Source organism: Lates calcarifer, linkage group LG13, assembly GCF_001640805.2.
Source record: "Lates calcarifer isolate ASB-BC8 linkage group LG13, TLL_Latcal_v3, whole genome shotgun sequence".
In the NCBI taxonomy this organism is placed as follows: Eukaryota; Metazoa; Chordata; class Actinopteri; family Centropomidae; genus Lates; species Lates calcarifer.
The window spans coordinates 13827435-13845371 of NC_066845.1; the positions used below are offsets into that span (position 1 = coordinate 13827435).

General features: G+C 40.4%; 2 protein-coding genes across 2 annotated transcripts; one reads left to right on the plus strand and one right to left on the minus strand.

Annotated features, from left to right (window-relative positions):
- Nucleotides 1-678: 678 nt before the first annotated feature.
- bco2l (beta-carotene 15, 15-dioxygenase 2, like) lies at nt 679-10079 on the minus strand. The gene is made up of 12 exons (XM_018669583.2): nt 10032-10079; nt 7996-8173; nt 6811-7022; nt 6354-6469; nt 6121-6223; nt 5849-5989; nt 4403-4563; nt 3845-4015; nt 2919-3056; nt 1959-2141; nt 1671-1781; nt 679-1282 (listed from the first exon to the last, which is right to left on the minus strand). Exons 1-12 carry the CDS (start codon nt 10063-10065, stop codon nt 1166-1168), a joined length of 1665 nt encoding a protein of 554 aa, XP_018525099.1. The 5' UTR covers nt 10066-10079; the 3' UTR covers nt 679-1165.
- A 4322-nt stretch (nt 10080-14401) lies between these two features.
- ela3l (elastase 3 like) lies at nt 14402-17344 on the plus strand. The gene is made up of 8 exons (XM_018669585.2): nt 14402-14519; nt 14730-14818; nt 15023-15120; nt 15480-15608; nt 15998-16134; nt 16505-16650; nt 17037-17189; nt 17288-17344. Exons 1-8 carry the CDS (start codon nt 14480-14482, stop codon nt 17303-17305), a joined length of 810 nt encoding a protein of 269 aa, XP_018525101.2. The 5' UTR covers nt 14402-14479; the 3' UTR covers nt 17306-17344.
- The last annotated feature ends 593 nt before the right edge of the window (nt 17345-17937 follow it).

Consider the following 17937-nt stretch of genomic DNA (forward strand, 5'->3'; position numbering starts at 1 on the left):
ATTATTGAAGGCTGGGACTCAGTATTGCAAAATATCTGTAAAACTTCCTCACTGTAACTCTTGACAAAAAGTCAATTTTGAAACATTAAAAAAGGGCCAAAAAATATGTAGGTCATAATATATTTGAAACCTCTCAGCTTTCGCACAGCCATAGTGCCTGTATCAGGTGCAGAGCCCGGAGTCAGTTCAAATCAGTCTGTTCAAATCAATGTGAGAGGGAAAATAGCCAATGAAATAAGCATAAGTAAAGTCAGTTGTGGAGATGGTGGAGTGACAAATGCAGCTGTAGGCTACTTCACATTCTGGGTAGGGCCTGTGTGTTATATTCCACACTGTTCTTTTTAGCTCACAGTTTAATACGGTGACACAACAAGCTGGTCTTGCTTGCACACAAGGTCCTAGATGTCAGTGTTTATGTGTATGTCGACTTTGTTTTGGGTTGTTTTGAGCATATAAAAAGCACTACATTCTGATGTGACCTCTCCTAGACTCTCTGGTGGCTATCGACCAGTTAGATCCATTTTTTTTCCAGGCGTTTCAGACGTTGTCCATTTCTATCACATTACTTTGACAGAAATTGAATTTCCTCTGATGCATTTTTATGTATCCTAAGTGCTGTTCCGTCCTCACTGGGAGTATAGCGTTTCCAGTGGTGTGATGATGCAAAAACACTTTGGGTTTAAACAGAAGAAAGAGAAATGGATTTTATTTTAATGTGTGTATTGACTTTCATATATTTTTTCCTAAATGTTTTCCACATAAAGCATTGGCCCTTCCAAGTAAGCACCATCTGCATGGTCCTCTGGCCATTGTCGAAAGGCTGTTTCAAAATCTTACAAGAGCACATAAGAACACACAGAGGACAAACTTTATCATTGCTCTTACACCATGCTGTGCTTCTGTCTTGTTAGTCTCCAAAAGATTGCCATCTATCTGACTGTAATGGTAGCACACAGTGAGGACATGCACCTATTCCTACCAAGGAGGCACAAACAAATAGCATGAGTCTGCAGTTTTTTCCCAGCTGTTATTTCTTTTTCCTTTTTCGTTTACTAGGGTTTTTACAGGCAATGGCATCAACAGAGATATTCCATTCGGTGGTTAAAGTAGTTGGTCGCTGATTCTTTTTCAGCAATTTGCCACAGAGTTGCAAACAGTGGCACATCTAACCCATCTCATTAAACACACCGTGGGTCCCGTATGGGATATTGACAGGGACCTCAGCTCTGCCCAGCTCAGTGAAGGTCTTGGCATCCAGAACAAGTAGGAAAGTACTTTTCTCCTGGAAACAGAGACAGAGGAGATTAAATATGTTATGCAAAGAAAAAGGTCACAGAACACCCTTCTCGCAATAATGATAGTGAAAGTACCAAACCATTTGTCTTCTCTTTACATAGTAAAAATATACAGTATGTATGGTCAAGTCACACAGACCTTATACACAAAGTGTGCTTTTCATGACTGTCTGTGGTTATGTCTTTTCTTTATAAATCTCACAGCACAGCGTCAGTGTGCACAGATACAACATGATGTCAGTATTAGTCCAAGTAAGGTTGTTACAGTTGTTAAGTTAACAATGTCTTCTGCCTCGCTTGTTGTTTTGTTTTGTTTTATTTTGTTTTGTTTTGTTTTGCTTTGCTTTGCTTTGTTTTTTGTAGTCGTTAACTTACTTCTTTGGGCGTGATAATGACTGACAAAACCACTCCATCATCTTCATCAGTAGCTCCGGGCGAAGCAACAAAGACAGGCTCAGACGGGTACAAGCCAGGATAACGCCACACCTAGACAGGAAGGATTACATAAGCATCCCCTTTACTCTGAGCCTTTTCATGTTAGAAAACCTACTCTCAACCCACTCAACGATCAGGAAGCAGCAGTAGAAATAACTTTGATGTGATAATACCCGGCCCAGTTAACAATGATGTCCCTTTCTAAGTTGTCTTTGATTGATAAAGAACCTTAAGCTCCTTGGTATGGACATCCATCTTGAGCAGGGAGTCACTGAAGACGTGTCCAAAGCCACAGGAGTAGAAGTAGCGGTAAGGTCTGCCGTTGTATTTATCATAGTTGATCTGAGGGAACTCGAGGCCACCGTATTGCAGCAGCTCGTTGTCATGAAGCTCTTCATGGGTCATGTGAACCTGTAGGGTCACAGGAGAAAGTAAGGACTTTACTCAGATCTGAGTAACTTTTACATTTTAACAAAAATAAAATATGTCCATAATGCACACCAACAGACCTGGTTTACTGTGAACTGTTATGCTATGAGGGCTAGAATCAATACTGCATTATTCTCTAAAACAGGTAAATGGATACCTGCACAATATTCTGGGCATTCATTTCAAACTTTACTTAGAATAAATCAATTTCTTTTAATTTTACTTAAAAAAAAAAAAGTACCTTCAATTGCAATTACAAACCCATATTTTTCTATTTGTTCATAGTGCCTGTGGTAGCCAGCAGCACTTTACAGCTGTTACATAGACATAACATCACTCTCACTGAGAACTAAGACTGAGAACAGTGTCACTCAGGTAGTCATGACAACTAAAACATCACCTCTTGCTTCAGCTTTATTCTGCCATAAGAAAATGTTGGACAGTGTGTGTGTGTGTGTGTGTGTGTATAGAGACAGGGGGCACACATAAGCTGTTAAATGGCAGTTGTTCAGTGACACGATGGACTCTCATTTTGGCATTTTTATCTGCCATAAGTCATGAAATTACTATCTTGAAGAAAGTACCTTCAGCATCTCATCATGCTGGATAATTGCAGTGTGTGGGAGTGACTTGGCTGTATTCATCATGGTTATAGGCTTCATTCTTTACTTGCTTCCAGGAATACCAGATCAAATGTAATATACAGATAAGCATAATTCTTAATATGGACAATAACCATACTGCGCTGTTTAATCCCACCTCATTTGGTTTTGTCTTCTTCGCTGTGGCTTTACAGCCATGCAGAGTGACAAGGTTTTGGTCTAGGGGAGTTTGCTTATCCACAGTCAGGGGCAGAACGTATCTCCTTGGAAGGTTTCGGCACAACGTGTTGTAAAACTGCCAAGAGACATGAAAATTTGTGAGTGTGTCTCCTTTGCTGAAAGGTGCAACACAACTCCTGGAACAATCAGACTCAGACTGACACAGACACAAGATACCGACACAAAATCACTAATGGTTGCCACTACTAGTAGTGTTTGGAGGCATTTTTATGTTAATTTTGGGTATGTTCTGATTAAAGTGTGAATGGTTTTTATATATGTAGGCCCTGTGATGGACTGGTGACCGGGTGACACTTGCCCAGTGTCAGCTGCGATAGGCTCCAGCCCCCCTGCAACACTTGACGGATAAGCGGTATAGATAATGAATGAATGTTCTGATTAAAGTAACATGTTTGAAATCACATAGAAGAAAAACTGACTGCATCAGAAATGTATCAGTTCAAGAAAAAAAGAGACAATGACATGCAATTGCACTACATCTGCCTAACAGATGGACTTTGCTAAGAGGAAAAAAAAATGTAAATGACAGCAAGAGAAAGAGGGAGATGACCTTGCTGAAAAAAGATGGGTCCTTCACATAGATCCACTAAAAGCTCTTCAAATCCCTCCTTGTTCACAATTTATGTTTTTGTGTTTTGTGAATGTTGTTTAAAGTAAGTAAAAACTGTATAGATGGATGGATGGTTGAAATACTTTAGTACTTAAGTCTTAGCTGCTCAGTGACGACAAACTAATAAATCACTGTCATATCAGGCATATTTGATTGTGTGTGTGTGTGTGTGTGTGTGTGTGTGTGTGTGTATGTGTTTGCATGTAACTCTGAGTGAAACATTATGCATTTACCTTGTCCATCTCCTCTCCAGACTCTCTGCGGATGTTCTCTAGTGTGAAGTCTCCAATGACCTCACCATCGTCCCCACAGCACATGTCCATAACCAAGAACCCATTGTCTTCATAAGCATTGATCTGATGCAGCGTGAACATGGGCGCTGCACAGTACTTCACCTCACTCTCCTGTTGGGCCAGTCACATCAACTAATCAAAACTTTCGGAAAAACAAGAAGGAACTGGGGTGTTTTTGTTAGACAAGCCCCCTCCTTGGCACAGCAGTTATTGTGTTGTACCTTCACATTGTGAAAGTTTGATATTGTATGCTTAATGGGTATGCTGGGTAATGAGATGAGAAAATTGAGAGTAACAATGTATGAGAAAAAGCTACACCAATGGAGTGTGACTTCATCAAAATAAATAAGGAAAAAACTTCATCATGCGTGAAGAGATTAGCTCGCAGCTTTCTTTTTTTGTTCTGACTGTTCAGCAGCTAGATGCATGTGTTTCCTACTTTACACTTTCTTGTAAAAAGTAAGTGCAAGGCTGTGCATTAAACCAATTTTAGCCCACCTTGCCAGTGTGCCTGTTGACCAGGTGAAAGATGGTTTCATACTGAGGCTCCCAGGTCATGACTTTATGAAAGCTCTTTCCCTGGATTCTGTACAGCATGAACTTCAGCAGGTCCAGCTTGATCGGCTGCTCAATGAACACAATGTAGTTCTCTGACATGACTGGAGAAGGAGAGCACACACAGGAGAAAAGGCATGCATTAAAAAACACACACACAACTGACATCTCCTATTCATCTTGATTTCATCATACATCATAAATCATGTTCTCAAGCTTGTTAGATCTGCTGTGTCATTGTGGGAAAATAGATTTTGATTAGTGTATAACTCATCAGTACAATGCTGATCCTGTATACTAGTTATGATGTGGGGCCTTGTATAACTGTGCAATGATGTGAGATTTCTTGGTGCCAGATAGTCTGGCAGAACAAGGGTGGTCTGCTGGAAATATAAACTGAGATGTAATCAGGGAACTGGTGTAGCACAGAAACCAAATGGAGTGTGGAGTCTAACACAGTGTTAGATCAGGCAGAGCAGTGTGGTCATGCAGGCTTTAGTTTAATGTTTTATTATCAATGGCCTCTTCATCAGCTGCTATCAGCTGACTGGTAACACCCAATCATATTAGCACAGGTGCACTGTATGACCATCATAACTTGACTCTTCTCTGTTTTACTCTGCTGATATATTATGCTAATGCTGCCAAAGCCCCCCCCCCCCACCAAACCAGCACATTATGTGCTAAGCTTTTGATACTGTTGACTGTACTAAGATCTAATATTCATGTGTTTGTTTATTTGGGGGATTAGGTCTCCCAGTAGGGTTTATGTCTCTGCTGGAATTCTCTGAGTGCTCCCCCAAAGAGCAGAGCTGTTACAGCTAAATCTAACTTTACTTTAACTGCTATATTTGCTATAAATTATTTTACTGAAGTGTCTCTGACTGATTTATAGGCATATATGAGTACAAAACTTTATAAACAAACAACAAAACATAAGAACACTATGACACAAATTATGTGTATCTTGATAGTGCTGCTCTCAAAGTTAAACCATGGAAGAAACTATACAGTAAAAAGATGATTGTGTGTCTTTTAAACAGATTTATTCCTTTTTTATGGGAGACAGGGTGTAAGACAAAATGTGTACTTCTGGGTGTGAGTCAGAGGCAGAGTTATAGTCAGAGAAAGATAGTGAAAGCTGAACAGAAAGACAAAGGAACTGTGATTGACAAAAAGAAGCAGGACGAGACTAGAATTCGAATGAGTAATTAATAAGAGCACAAAAAAACTGTGACGCTCCCTTTCAGTGAAGTAGACTCATCCTGTCAGTGCAAGCGAAAAAAACAAATCTCATAGAGCTCATTAATTCCACTTTAGTATACATCCAGCATGCAGAGAACTTAAAGAAGGTGCAGCCTGTTTGTTATGCTGTAGTGTATATCTCACCAAAGCTGTGATAATAGGAAGGTTTCCTGGGTTCAGCTGCACGGATGGAGCAGAGCACTTTGGCTCCAGTCAGGTCTGCTGAGTCCTTTGCTGCTGCCTTGTCCCCAGGAGGAGGCACACGGATGATGTTGTAGAAGAAACCTGAGGGAACCCAAAACCAGATGATGTTGTACAGTGTGTGCTGAGATGGATAACTTAGAATATTTACATAATTATACTGCAAACATGTTGCACTACTTTCAGGTGGGGAGCAAGGAGTGAAGGAAGGTTACCGTGTTTGCCGTAGGAGTTTCCCATGTTGTATGTGGCCCCCTCACGGTCATAGTGTGGGTGAGCGGTAGCTGAGTTGACAGCAATGTATTGACTCCAGTCCACCTTAAATGAATAGCATCATCAGCTTTGCTGTCCTCCTCATCATCATGAATAGTCACCCATCTTCTTCGCCTTTACCCTCTAACTCTTTATCATCATTCAAAAGACTTTCTTATTTGGCTCTCTGACTCACCTTCTCCTTTGTCTCCAGGCTTTGTGGATCTATTCGTCTCATGTAGTTGGTTTCTGTGCTGACATAATAGTCTCCCTTGTACTTGACAAAGTTCACACTGGCGTTATCTGTGGCTTCTGTTCACACACAGATACCAAGAACATATGAAATATAACACTAATAAAAAAACACATTGTTCTCACAGCTATCACTGAAAACTACTTTTCAAATCAATAATACACATTGCAGCACATACAGTCAACATGAACACTAAATTAAAAAAAACATGTATACTGTAGATTTGTACTTTTTTCTCTATTTGTTTGACTTTTACTTTGCCTCTGGTAATCTGGCACTGCTGCCTTATTACCTACATGCACAAATGAGTTGAACATTTGGCAGTGCTGGCACTACATTCTGCTGCACTGAAGTGGATTACACGTAAGAATATTTAGCTGTGTAAAGAAAACAGACATACTAGGAATCTGAAAGCGTGAAAAGAAGCGTGCAAAGATGTTCTTGCAGGGATCAGGCATCGCCAGTGTCCCGAACTCTGACACCACGATGCGGTTCTTCTCCGAGTTGCGGACATACGAGTCACTTCGAAGGAAGCGGCTGCTGTATGTGACACTACCCTCGCAGATGTGGAACCGGTGCATCATGGCCATGCCGTCAAACCAGTGGGTGTATCTAAGAGGGAAGAAAAAGACAATTAATTTGCCAACAGGGTATTTGTGTAGGACGTGATGTGTCTAAACCCAACCGGTCGAGGCAGATGGCCGCCCACCCTGAGTCCGGTTCTGCTCGAGGTTTCTGCCTCTTAAAAGGAAGTTTTTCCATGCCACAGTCGTCTAGTATTTGCTCATGGTGGGATCTGTTGGGTTTCTCTCTGTAAAATTTATATGATAAAGAGTGTGGTCTAGACCTGCTCTGTATGTACAGTGCCTCGAGATAATTTCTGTTGTGAATTGGCGCTATATAAATAAAATTTGACTTGACTTGACGAGGTAGAGGGAGCCATGTGAGCACTTTGACACAGAGAAATACTCATTTTTTGGGGGGAAATCAGTCCATTGTTAAACTCTTGGTGAGAAAAGCTTCATCATCATCCTCATCATCATGAGGACAAAAATGTTTAATTTGTCATGGGTGTGTGACTCAGTAAGTGACAGCTTAAACTACATAGTTTGAATATGTATGTTGCCTCTTCAGGTAGTTTACTGAATTTATCCAAACTGTATATATATATATATATATATATATATAGTATCTATATCTATGTGTAACAATCCTGTTACTGTACATTTAAAGATGCATAGAAACAGATCACTGCTCCCTGTGGTGTTAGTGTACCATAAAGGTTGAAGTGTAATTACATAAAATTACTATTACGATTGTCATTTGTCCAGTCTGTATTATTTGAACATACAGGTTTATACAACTGTTTTTTAAAGTGTTACCATCACCACTGTTTTAGTTGTTGTCTTGTGAAGTTGGTTTGGTAGTGATAACAAATTTCAGTCCTGTTCTTTGAATCATTTACTTTGCTGATGTGATGTGTCTAAGTTTTACCTTTCTACTATTAACTATCATGCCAATAAAGCTCAGTGAACTGGGTAATACTATGGAGTTTTGTTTTTACTATGGAGTGTTCCCAGAATACCTGTCTTTCCCAAATTCAAACTTCCCAGGACCATTTCTCAAGAAGCTTCCATTGATCCATGTTGGGATAGTTCCCCTGATGGTGGTGGGGATGGGATCAGGGGTTTCATCCACAGAACGCACCAAAGGCGCCAGGCTCTCCAGCCCACTGGCCTGCGGACATCGCTGCCTGCTGGACACTGAGAGAGAAGAGGACAGGAGAGGAAAGGAGAGGACTTAAAGCTGAATTTAGATTTTAAAATTCTGTAAAATCAATGAAGACAAAGCAGAGAGAAAATCATGATAGCAAGTGTCTCTTGAGCAGCAGCTGAACTCTTGGCCCCACAGCTCCACACCTTCTCAGCCTTTGGTACCATTTCTCTCTTTCTCCCTTTGTCTGTCTCTTATACACACACACACACACACACACACACACACACACACACACACACACACAGGCATGACATGTATACACACTAGGTGTGTGAGGTGTGTGAACCATTTATATTTCTGGACCTTTGAACAAATGTAGATGTGATGTTACGAGCTACAGGAACTACAAGTCATTATAAAACAGTTCATATTCATGGATGTGACTAATTAGATAATAGTCACCATTACCAACAGCTATTATCAGTGTGTGTTCTACTGGTTTTAAGACAGCTGTTAACAAGCAAGATCTTTAGCAGCTTTATTTTTATACATCAGTTGAATACAGTTACATACAGTTTAATTTATGTTGTAAACAAAATAAATTACACTTCCACACTTTCAGTGTATCCCTCTATGGTTCTTCACACCTCAGTGTTCTGTTGTAGGTAACATTATGTAATCATCGCCCCTGCTTGTGTGAACTCCTGGAACTCAGGGTTCATGCACTGTGAATGACACCTGCACTATCTGCTGTCTTATCTGTTATCCAATAACCAATTCCCTTTCATTACTTCATATCTCACGCATAATGGAGACTGTAAAATATATATGAGAGCTATGTGATTAGCAAAAGCAAATCATTGCAGTTCAATACAGAGCACCACGCTGAGCTTAGGATACAATATCACAGGTTTTCTGACGATGTGAATGGTTATTGCAACCAATCAGCTGAGGCAGAATTTTGTTCATTCCCATGACACCAGTACAACAGACTATAAAAACGAGAATGTGCAATAGAGAGATAACCGCTGTAGGCTTTAACAATCTCTTACAATGTTGACTTTGTGAGTTTTGATTGTGATTACTGCAGCATTGCAAATGATGCCTGAATGTGTGTTGTCATTTTTTGGGGTGGGTGGGGGGGGGTATTTTCCTTCTGCTGCATTTAAAATCAAGTCTTTTGAAAACAAAACGGTGACACTGACGAGCTCAGAACTGGGTAATAGCTTCAGGTATTGCTTTTTTTTTGTCTTTCATTTTTGGATAATAACAATTGCAACTGTAGTTTATTTGTAACAGCTATTGCTTTAACGACTTGTTTTCCTCATGGCACCAAAAGAATGTCAGTGTACAAGGAAATGACCTTGTTAGAATTAACTGTCATATTCCTGCACATCTTTTTAATTTTCTGTTCTTTTCATTTTTACTGTGAAGGGACCTGTCAGCCAGTTTTCTTCTTTTAGTGAACAGCTGAGAATGACTAAAAGCTGTTAATGAGACATTGTGCATATTCTTTCACCAGCTCTGATTCAACAGGAGACCTTGGAGCAGGAACAATAGAAAATGCCGACATGTCTTATTGAAATTGCAGCTCTGATTTTGATATGCAACAAAATGCCATTATGACTAAAACAAAAGCTAGAGAAACCACATTATCTAAATACACATCTGTGTGTACATGTATGAATTCTTTAGAGGGGTTTTAGATGCTATTCAATTGTCCAAACCCCACCACCCCCCACCCCTCAGTTTTTTTTTCACCAAAATACAGCAATGATACACTACCTTTTGACTCTTCTGTAGTTGTGTGAAATGTTGATTCAGATAGTCATGCCCTTTCCCCAAAATCAATAATAATAATTTAAAAGAAAGAAAGAAAAACATTTGAAAGTGGTGTCTACTCACAGCTCTGTTTCTGGGGCTCTGTTGTCTTGGACATGGCTGGTTTTTCAACGGATTTAATCAGACAAGTGCAGAGTACTTATACAAGCCTTGAGGAAAACCTTTGAACCCTTGGATCCTTGCCAAGTTAAGGTGATCACACACACTGAGATTATTGATTATATTACCTGGCCAGTAATAAAAGTGACAAGAAAGACAGTGGCCATCGTGATGCTGGTAACTGTTTGTGTAATGTTACATTAAGGTTCTTTACATTTCTCCAACATCTATTCTGGAAGAAGATGAATCAGTTGAATCATGCTGCCATACACAGAGGACCCAGTCTCAAACACGGCCATACAGTACAAGGTTAAAGTATTATATCATGTTATTATTTTTTGGATCAATAGTAGTTGTGTTAGTTTGCTGCTATTGTTATATACACGTGTATGATGTTCCTGCAAATGACCTTTAAATTACAAGTCCACATAGTCTGTGCATGTTTGCTGATTTTATCTAATCATCTATTGTCTGGATTCTGCAGTTTGTGCATGTCACGCTGCAGTCTTGGTTCCAACGCATTTATGCTAACTCAAATTACATAAAATGTCTACAGTTATTGTAAATGTAAATACACGTAACAGCAGAATTTCTGTGCCAAACTGTTATAAAATATCTTTAGCCCCATGTAGTCTGAAATTTCATCTTTTAGGTTGAGTGATCAAAAGAAACTTTACAGGACTTGACTGCTATTAAAGCATCTCTATAAATAAACAAAGGTAATGATTTTTTTTTTTTTCAAAGACCACTCAGTGTTAATTGGCTATGCAATAGTCCGTCAGTGTGTCCAATTCTGATAAGCATTGCTCTCAAGTTCCATGACATTGCACTCTGCCCAAGTCCCCAAGTAACTCTGCATATGAGAAAAACAGATCCCATAAATCTGAAATATTTGAGGTGGTTCCAAAATCTAATTACTATGAATAACTCTGCAGAGATTTGTGTATAACTCTGAGACATGTCTCAACTTGGGGGAACAATACTCAAAAAAGACAGAATACACAGAAAAAGACTGAATAATAAGAACTGAAGTAACAGCACATTTTTGTATAAAAAAGCGATGAGTATGGACCTGATGAAGATTAGATAAAACAAGGGTCTCCAGTATCTATGAGGTGTTGTATAAATGTTAAGTTTGGCTGGGATATTAACATTTAAAACAGAGTAAGGCTAAGGCACAATATAGAAATAATGTTTTTTTTGTTTGTTTGTTTTTTGTGGTTGCCAGATTTAGTTCATTTCTGGTTGATTCGTTTGTTGTATCAAGCAAAAACAGAAACACTGAGTGACCATAAATTACTGGCACATGAGCATACCAGACACAAGCACCATATCAGATAAATAACATATTCCAGCAGTAAGCAGTTTTTAACACATTACAGCGCTGTAGGTGGTGAGACAGGCTCACCTAGTCCCACTACTCCCCTGCTACTCTCCCCCACTCGACATGAAAGAAATGGAAAACTGGCAAGTACATACAAGACCTGAAGGAAGACCAGTTGGGTCATGATGTGCTTATGAGATTTAATTAAATCAGTAGTTCCCAACCTGGGAATTCCTAAGGGAAGCCAAACCAAAAATGCTGGAGAGCAGTGAATTAAAACCTTCGTAAACAAAGACATCAAAATAAAATAAACATATGCACCAACAATCGAAAAGCCAAGGCAGGGAAAACCTTCTGTCAACATCAGTAGGAAGGATAATGATGAAAAGCAAATCAACTGCAGACAGCCGATGTTTGAATTTACTTCAGCCCTCCAGCTCAAAACACACTGCCCGTGGCAAATAAGGCAGCCACTGGAAAATACAGCTGTATATTTTTCTAAAGGCAAAAAAGCAAAACAATATGGATGTTAGTATGCTCAGAATGGACTGAACATTAGAGTGATGCTAGAAACCAAAAGATCCGGCCCTCTGTGTGTATGCATACCACATACCAGTGGCTCTAATGTTGGCTACAAAGAGGCATGGAAGGGAAATGAGTTAAAAACCACACAGCTGACTGCAGCCAACAGCATTGAGCTGCCACAACAATATTTATACATTATTGCAAAATCTCTCTCCTTTGCTCCATGTGGGGAATGGCAATGGCCAGTACAGTGTTTACTGCCCCAAAGTGATACAAACCAACCATAAACCTCACACAGAGTGTCATTCAGAGTTCAGCTGCTGTTCTGATAGGGGGGAAAACAGGCTGAAGTCTACCTGTTACAAAGTCCTGGAGGGCTTCAGTCATTGCTCAGCTATGAAACTGGTGAGCCTCATCTCAGAACAGGACAGACTACATTTGACTGCATGTAAACATATTTCACTGGTAAGGAGGAGATTTTGGAGATCAGAGGTTTTGAACCCAGTATGAAGGGTTGGTGATGTATATATATATTTCATGTTAGGTTGATATGTTTTGCTGCAAAAACGGCATTACTGACATAACTTACTTAATCTATTTTCATCTCTTCTTTCCTGTTTAATGTAGTTATGTCAGTTCAGTGCGTACCTCAGTTCATTATCTTGTGTCATCTGGCCACTATCAAATTAATGAATACAAGAGGTTTAATCAGAAAATGGGAACGGGAAGCATCTATTCTGGACACTGCCCTGTAATAAGTTTAACAACGTTTTACAGATTTGAAGAGTAATTTTAATTAGCTTTCAATTAATTGTGTATCACAGCTGTTGAGAAGCTTACACGCGCATGGCAGGGTTACATGCACACACACACAGGCAAGTACATTTAGACAACACACATACACACAAACAGACTGAGTATATCTGGCTTGTTTTATTGCTGCAGTTTCAAGTGTTTTGTTCATCCTATCAAGTGTTTTCTGTCTATAAACTATAGATGGGCAAACTTTAGAACTAAACTTTAGAAGCAGCACTGTTCTGTAGCTTCAGCTGTTATAAGTAGTGAAGTAGTCTGCAGCGTATGAACAGCTCTTACTATCATTTTAAATGTCAAAGTTTCGTCTGACCTTCTTTTCAGATGCTGCAGTCCAGTTAGATTAAGGACTGAGTTCCTAAATGACGCACTTTACAAAGTTTGGATGTAGTTTCTTGTAACAAACAGACACGAATATAGAACTGAATTTTTCTTTTTCGGTGTAAGAATGCATCTCTCTTTGGTGTCTAAACAGATAAATTGTCCCATCTAGTGGTGAACTGGGAAACTAAGTGATTCATGAACAAAAAGTCCAGTCTGTCATCTGAAGTGGTCTGATGAAATGATTCTCTTTTTTCTGTATTACAACACAGTGTTTGTATAAAGTGGTCCCAGACCAAAGCTCTAATAACAGCTGGAAAAATCCTCAGCCCACATGACCTGATTCTGTTTAAACTGATGCCAGGTTCACTCATTAGAAACATCTTGATCATTATATACAAGCATTCTGTGCTCAGATACTGACTATTCCTCAACACCTTTTCTACTGACTCTACATGTTTACTGCATCGTAACACCTAACCTTTATCGTGCCATTGAATATTACCCAAGCAGCTTTTGACAGATTTACAGGGTCTGCATGCTGAGTCACCTCAGGCCTGCACACCCTGACATTTTCATACCTCAGGAGTTGTGTCTGTGTCCTCCAAGTCTCATAAGTTATTCAGGTTCTGTTCGTTCACATTATTATAACAACCTCATGATACACTGGGTCAGTGTTTGGAGCAGTACACATCAGTAAATATACTGCATAGAAAACCAGTAGGAATGTTTGAATATAAAATATGTTGAGTGACGTGTTTGATCATACATATGGTCATACAATATGTCTCACTTTCCTGCCACTGCAGAATTCACTGCAGAACTGTGTACATTGTAAGATGCCAAAAAGATTGTGTTGTGGCGAAGCTGTCAATATTTTCTGCACCAATGACACCATCTGTTTCTCATTGTCCTGGTTATTTATCATAGTAATGCCTCTTAGTTTGATTTTTGTTTTACATTTCGGAGATCTGTGCCAGTAATCCAGATGTTGGCTTCCCATGCTGTTATGCAAGCATTTAATTCCAGGTTTCAGGGAAGAGAGTTCGTCATTGAATAGAGTAAAGGTAAGTTAAAATACAGAATATGAGGTTGTCTGGAACATGCCCTCTGTATTTACAAACACACATGTACTCTGCATGTATATGTCTGAAAGCTGTTGAATGCACATATCCAGTGTACGACAGTGGAGTGTACATTGTATCTCTGCATGAAGGTCATGGGAAATGTTCTAGAAAACACACCTGTGTGATGCGTCACCCACCCAGTTGTGCTGACCCTCATCACCATTGGTCCATCTTCATCCCCTGGAGGCCATGACCAACCAATAGGAGAATGCGTTCCCACATTCAGAGCGGGTGTTGCCTGTGGTGGAAAGTTTAAAAGAGAATGTGTGTCCTGCTGTCCCTCAGCAGAAGCATCAATCAACATGATCCCCATTGTGCTGGCCTCAGTGCTCATTGCTAGCGGTAAGAACATCTGGCATCCTCTAATTCTGTGTGTAATTGTTTCTGCGTGTTTTCAAGTTTGTCTGAGTGGGTGTGCGAGCTTGCACAGGGAGCAAGCACTCAATTCTCTGCAGTTCTTTATTGACAAGAAAAATGTGCCTGATGCAGGACTTAAAAGTGATTTCATTGTTCTCCTACTCCCCCACTCATGACTGTCTCCTCCTTGTCCAGTCCTTGGGTGCGGCACCCCACCCATTGAGCCCCTGACATCCCGTGTGGTCAATGGAGTAGATGCCAAGCCCCACAGCTGGCCCTGGCAGGTATGCTAATATGTACACATCTGTCAATGTTTTTATATTTACTGGCAAACCTTATGGGTCCAGCATCTGTTTAGACCCAGTGGCTATTGAAAATTCCATGCTTAAATGGTTATTTCTGAATTAATTCAGCAAATTATGCCATCCATACACATCCACAACCTGCCTCTTACTGTATCCTTAATGTTGTCCTTTTTTCATCTCCAGATCTCCCTGCAGTATGAGAGGGACGGTGTATGGAGGCACACTTGTGGGGGATCTCTGATTGCTGCCAACTGGGTCATGACTGCTGCTCACTGCATCAAGTATGAGCAGCAGAGAAACATAAACACACAAACACATAAACACAACCACCAGGGCACACATCTATAAATCACACAGGCACAAGATCTCTTGTTGACTGTACTTTACTTATTCTAGGCCATACTACTTGCCTTATTTTGGACCCTAAACCCTTCTTAACCCTAGCAGAAATAAGGAGTGGACAAGTCATTAGGTCCAAATATTTTAAACCCAAAAACTAAAAAAAAGCTGGACTTCTGCCCAGTTCAAGTCCTTATCTCGCCATTGCAACTAATCATCAACTTGAACTCATCAAATCAACGCTACTCTAAATCTTCAATCTGCTTTAACTTGGGCTTCAACTGTGTGCTCTGTCCCACAGCACCAAGCTCTCCTACAGAGTGTTTGTGGGCAAATACAACCTGGTTGAGGAGGAGGCTGGATCCCAGGCCATCCTGCCCGAGAACATTATTGTCCATGAGAAATGGAACCCCATCTTCGTGGCCCTTGGGTAAGACAAGCACTGCCGTACAGTACAAAAAAGCAGACTGAGTCTCCTGCCACGACACACAGTCCATCATAATCTCATCTGTTCCGTGTCGAGGTGACAAAGTGCAGTGAGGCTCAAATTCTATTTATTCACCGGCTCATGGCTTTGACACAAGTTCTCCATCTTCATTCATCTCAAATTCCTCTACAACCTAAATAAAGACAACATAAATGAGAGTGGACCTTTTTTATAATGTTCAACCTCAAATAAGCAGCTGAGCTTTTTCCACTGTGGAAAACTAGAGAGCAAAAATTAGCCAAGAGTTGATTTATTTGTACGTGTACAAATAATAACTTAGAGAAAGAATGTAAAAAGACAGACTACACTCTCTTCTTCTGTCTTTCTTGCAGTAATGACATTGCCCTCATCAAGCTGTCACAGTCTGTGACTTTGAGCGACCAGGTGCAGCTGGCATGTATCCCTGCTGCTGGCACTGTGCTGCCCAACCTCTACCCCTGCTACATCACCGGATGGGGCAGGCTGTACAGTAAGTCACTCTTTGTTGGAAGGCTTGACTGTGTTTATTTGCCTTTGCCATTTGTCATTGTGGGGGTTTTTTAGGCTCAGCACCTCTGAAATGTCTTCATGATAGTGTCCTTCGGGGTGTTCCACTTGTTTGTAAGTGTGGTGTTTGGATTTATAACAAGTCATGTGTATGAGTGTGTCTGGGGTTACCCAGGGAAACCTCCAAAGTTGGGATGAAAATCACATGCATGAGATTTTCGGGGGGGATTACTCCTAAATTGAAAATGTGGGTCAGACTGTGAATTTGGCACCCGGGAAAATGCTGTAAAGCAGATTTGACAGACAGCTAGTGTATGTGGATGACGGTAATAGACTCTGCCTGTGTGTTTTAGCCGGAGGCCCCATAGCTGATAAGCTGCAGCAGGCTTTGATGCCTGTGGCTGACCATGCCACCTGCTCCCAGCCTGACTGGTGGGGTATTGCTGTCAGGACCACCATGGTTTGCGCCGGTGGGGATGGAATTGTGGCTGGATGCAATGTGAGTTTGTTCTGTGTGTGTGAGCAAAGAGGAAACTATTTTCAATTATGTGTTTTTTCTAAAAACAAATTGAATTATTACTTATCCTGTAAAGCTTCTACAACCTGTTTTGGCAATACTGTACTCAATTATGCCACCAAAGCTAATTTGAATATAAATGCAGTTAGTTTGTTCAAATTAAGACTTGTCCAAAGAATCAGAGGGGTACTTTTTTCATCACACTCATGTGTTATCAAGCTGACAAGAAACAATGTTACTTATGCCCCCATTATACTTGGCAAAACAATGGTTCTGATTGTGATTCTCACAGTTGTGCCTTGCCCATCTCCCAGTGCATCCACAACATGAATAAAACATAAACCCTCCTCCTCTCTCTCTGTGTCCAGGGTGACTCCGGTGGCCCCCTTAACTGTAAGAACACTGAGGGTGTCTGGGAGGTGCACGGCATTGCCAGCTTCGTCTCTGGCCTTGGCTGCAACTATGAGAAGAAACCCACTGTCTTCACCCGTGTCTCCGCTTTCAACGACTGGATCGACATGGTAAGAAAGAGCTTGATTTTGAGCTAACATCTCTAGTTGATTTAAAGCTCCTTCCTCATTTTATTTATCAACTAATCACTAAATCTCTGTCCTCTCAGGTTATGATGAACAACTAAAGAGGAAGAAACATCAATAAAAAGACCCAGGAAACTTCATTTGCTTTGTGTGTGATGTGTGTTTTTCAATACCCACCAGATTCCAAATTCAAATCTGATAAAATACATCCAGATGAACAATAAATGAATCATGGGCCTGATTTAACCACAATAGAGACACTGATTCTTCCCTTTCCTTAGGGGCTTTGCTTATAATGGAAACAATTTCAACAAATGTCCAGCAGGTGTCCTCATACGCTCATGACAGGGAACTGGTTCTGACAGCTTTTCAAAACAGGACACTGTGTAGAATGACCAGTGTTTCTGCCTGGAAAACAGCACAAACAAACAGATGTGATTCACTGCAAATAGCCCACATAAACTGAGCAGGTGATTAAGACAAAACTGTCTGTCTATATTTTACATAACAACTCGCATATGGGATGGATTATAGTGAAGGATGTGTGCTTCTTCACATAAAATATGAATCTAATATCCGTGCTTGAACCTGACCCGGTTTGTCTGTGTGCCCTCTCAGTGGGAGGGCTTTATGAAAACCATAATACTCAGCTGGGAAGTAGCTTCCCTCCCGATAACAGCGCTCAGAAGAAGGCTGGAACAGCAAAGCTGAGATTAACATTTCTGTCAGTTTT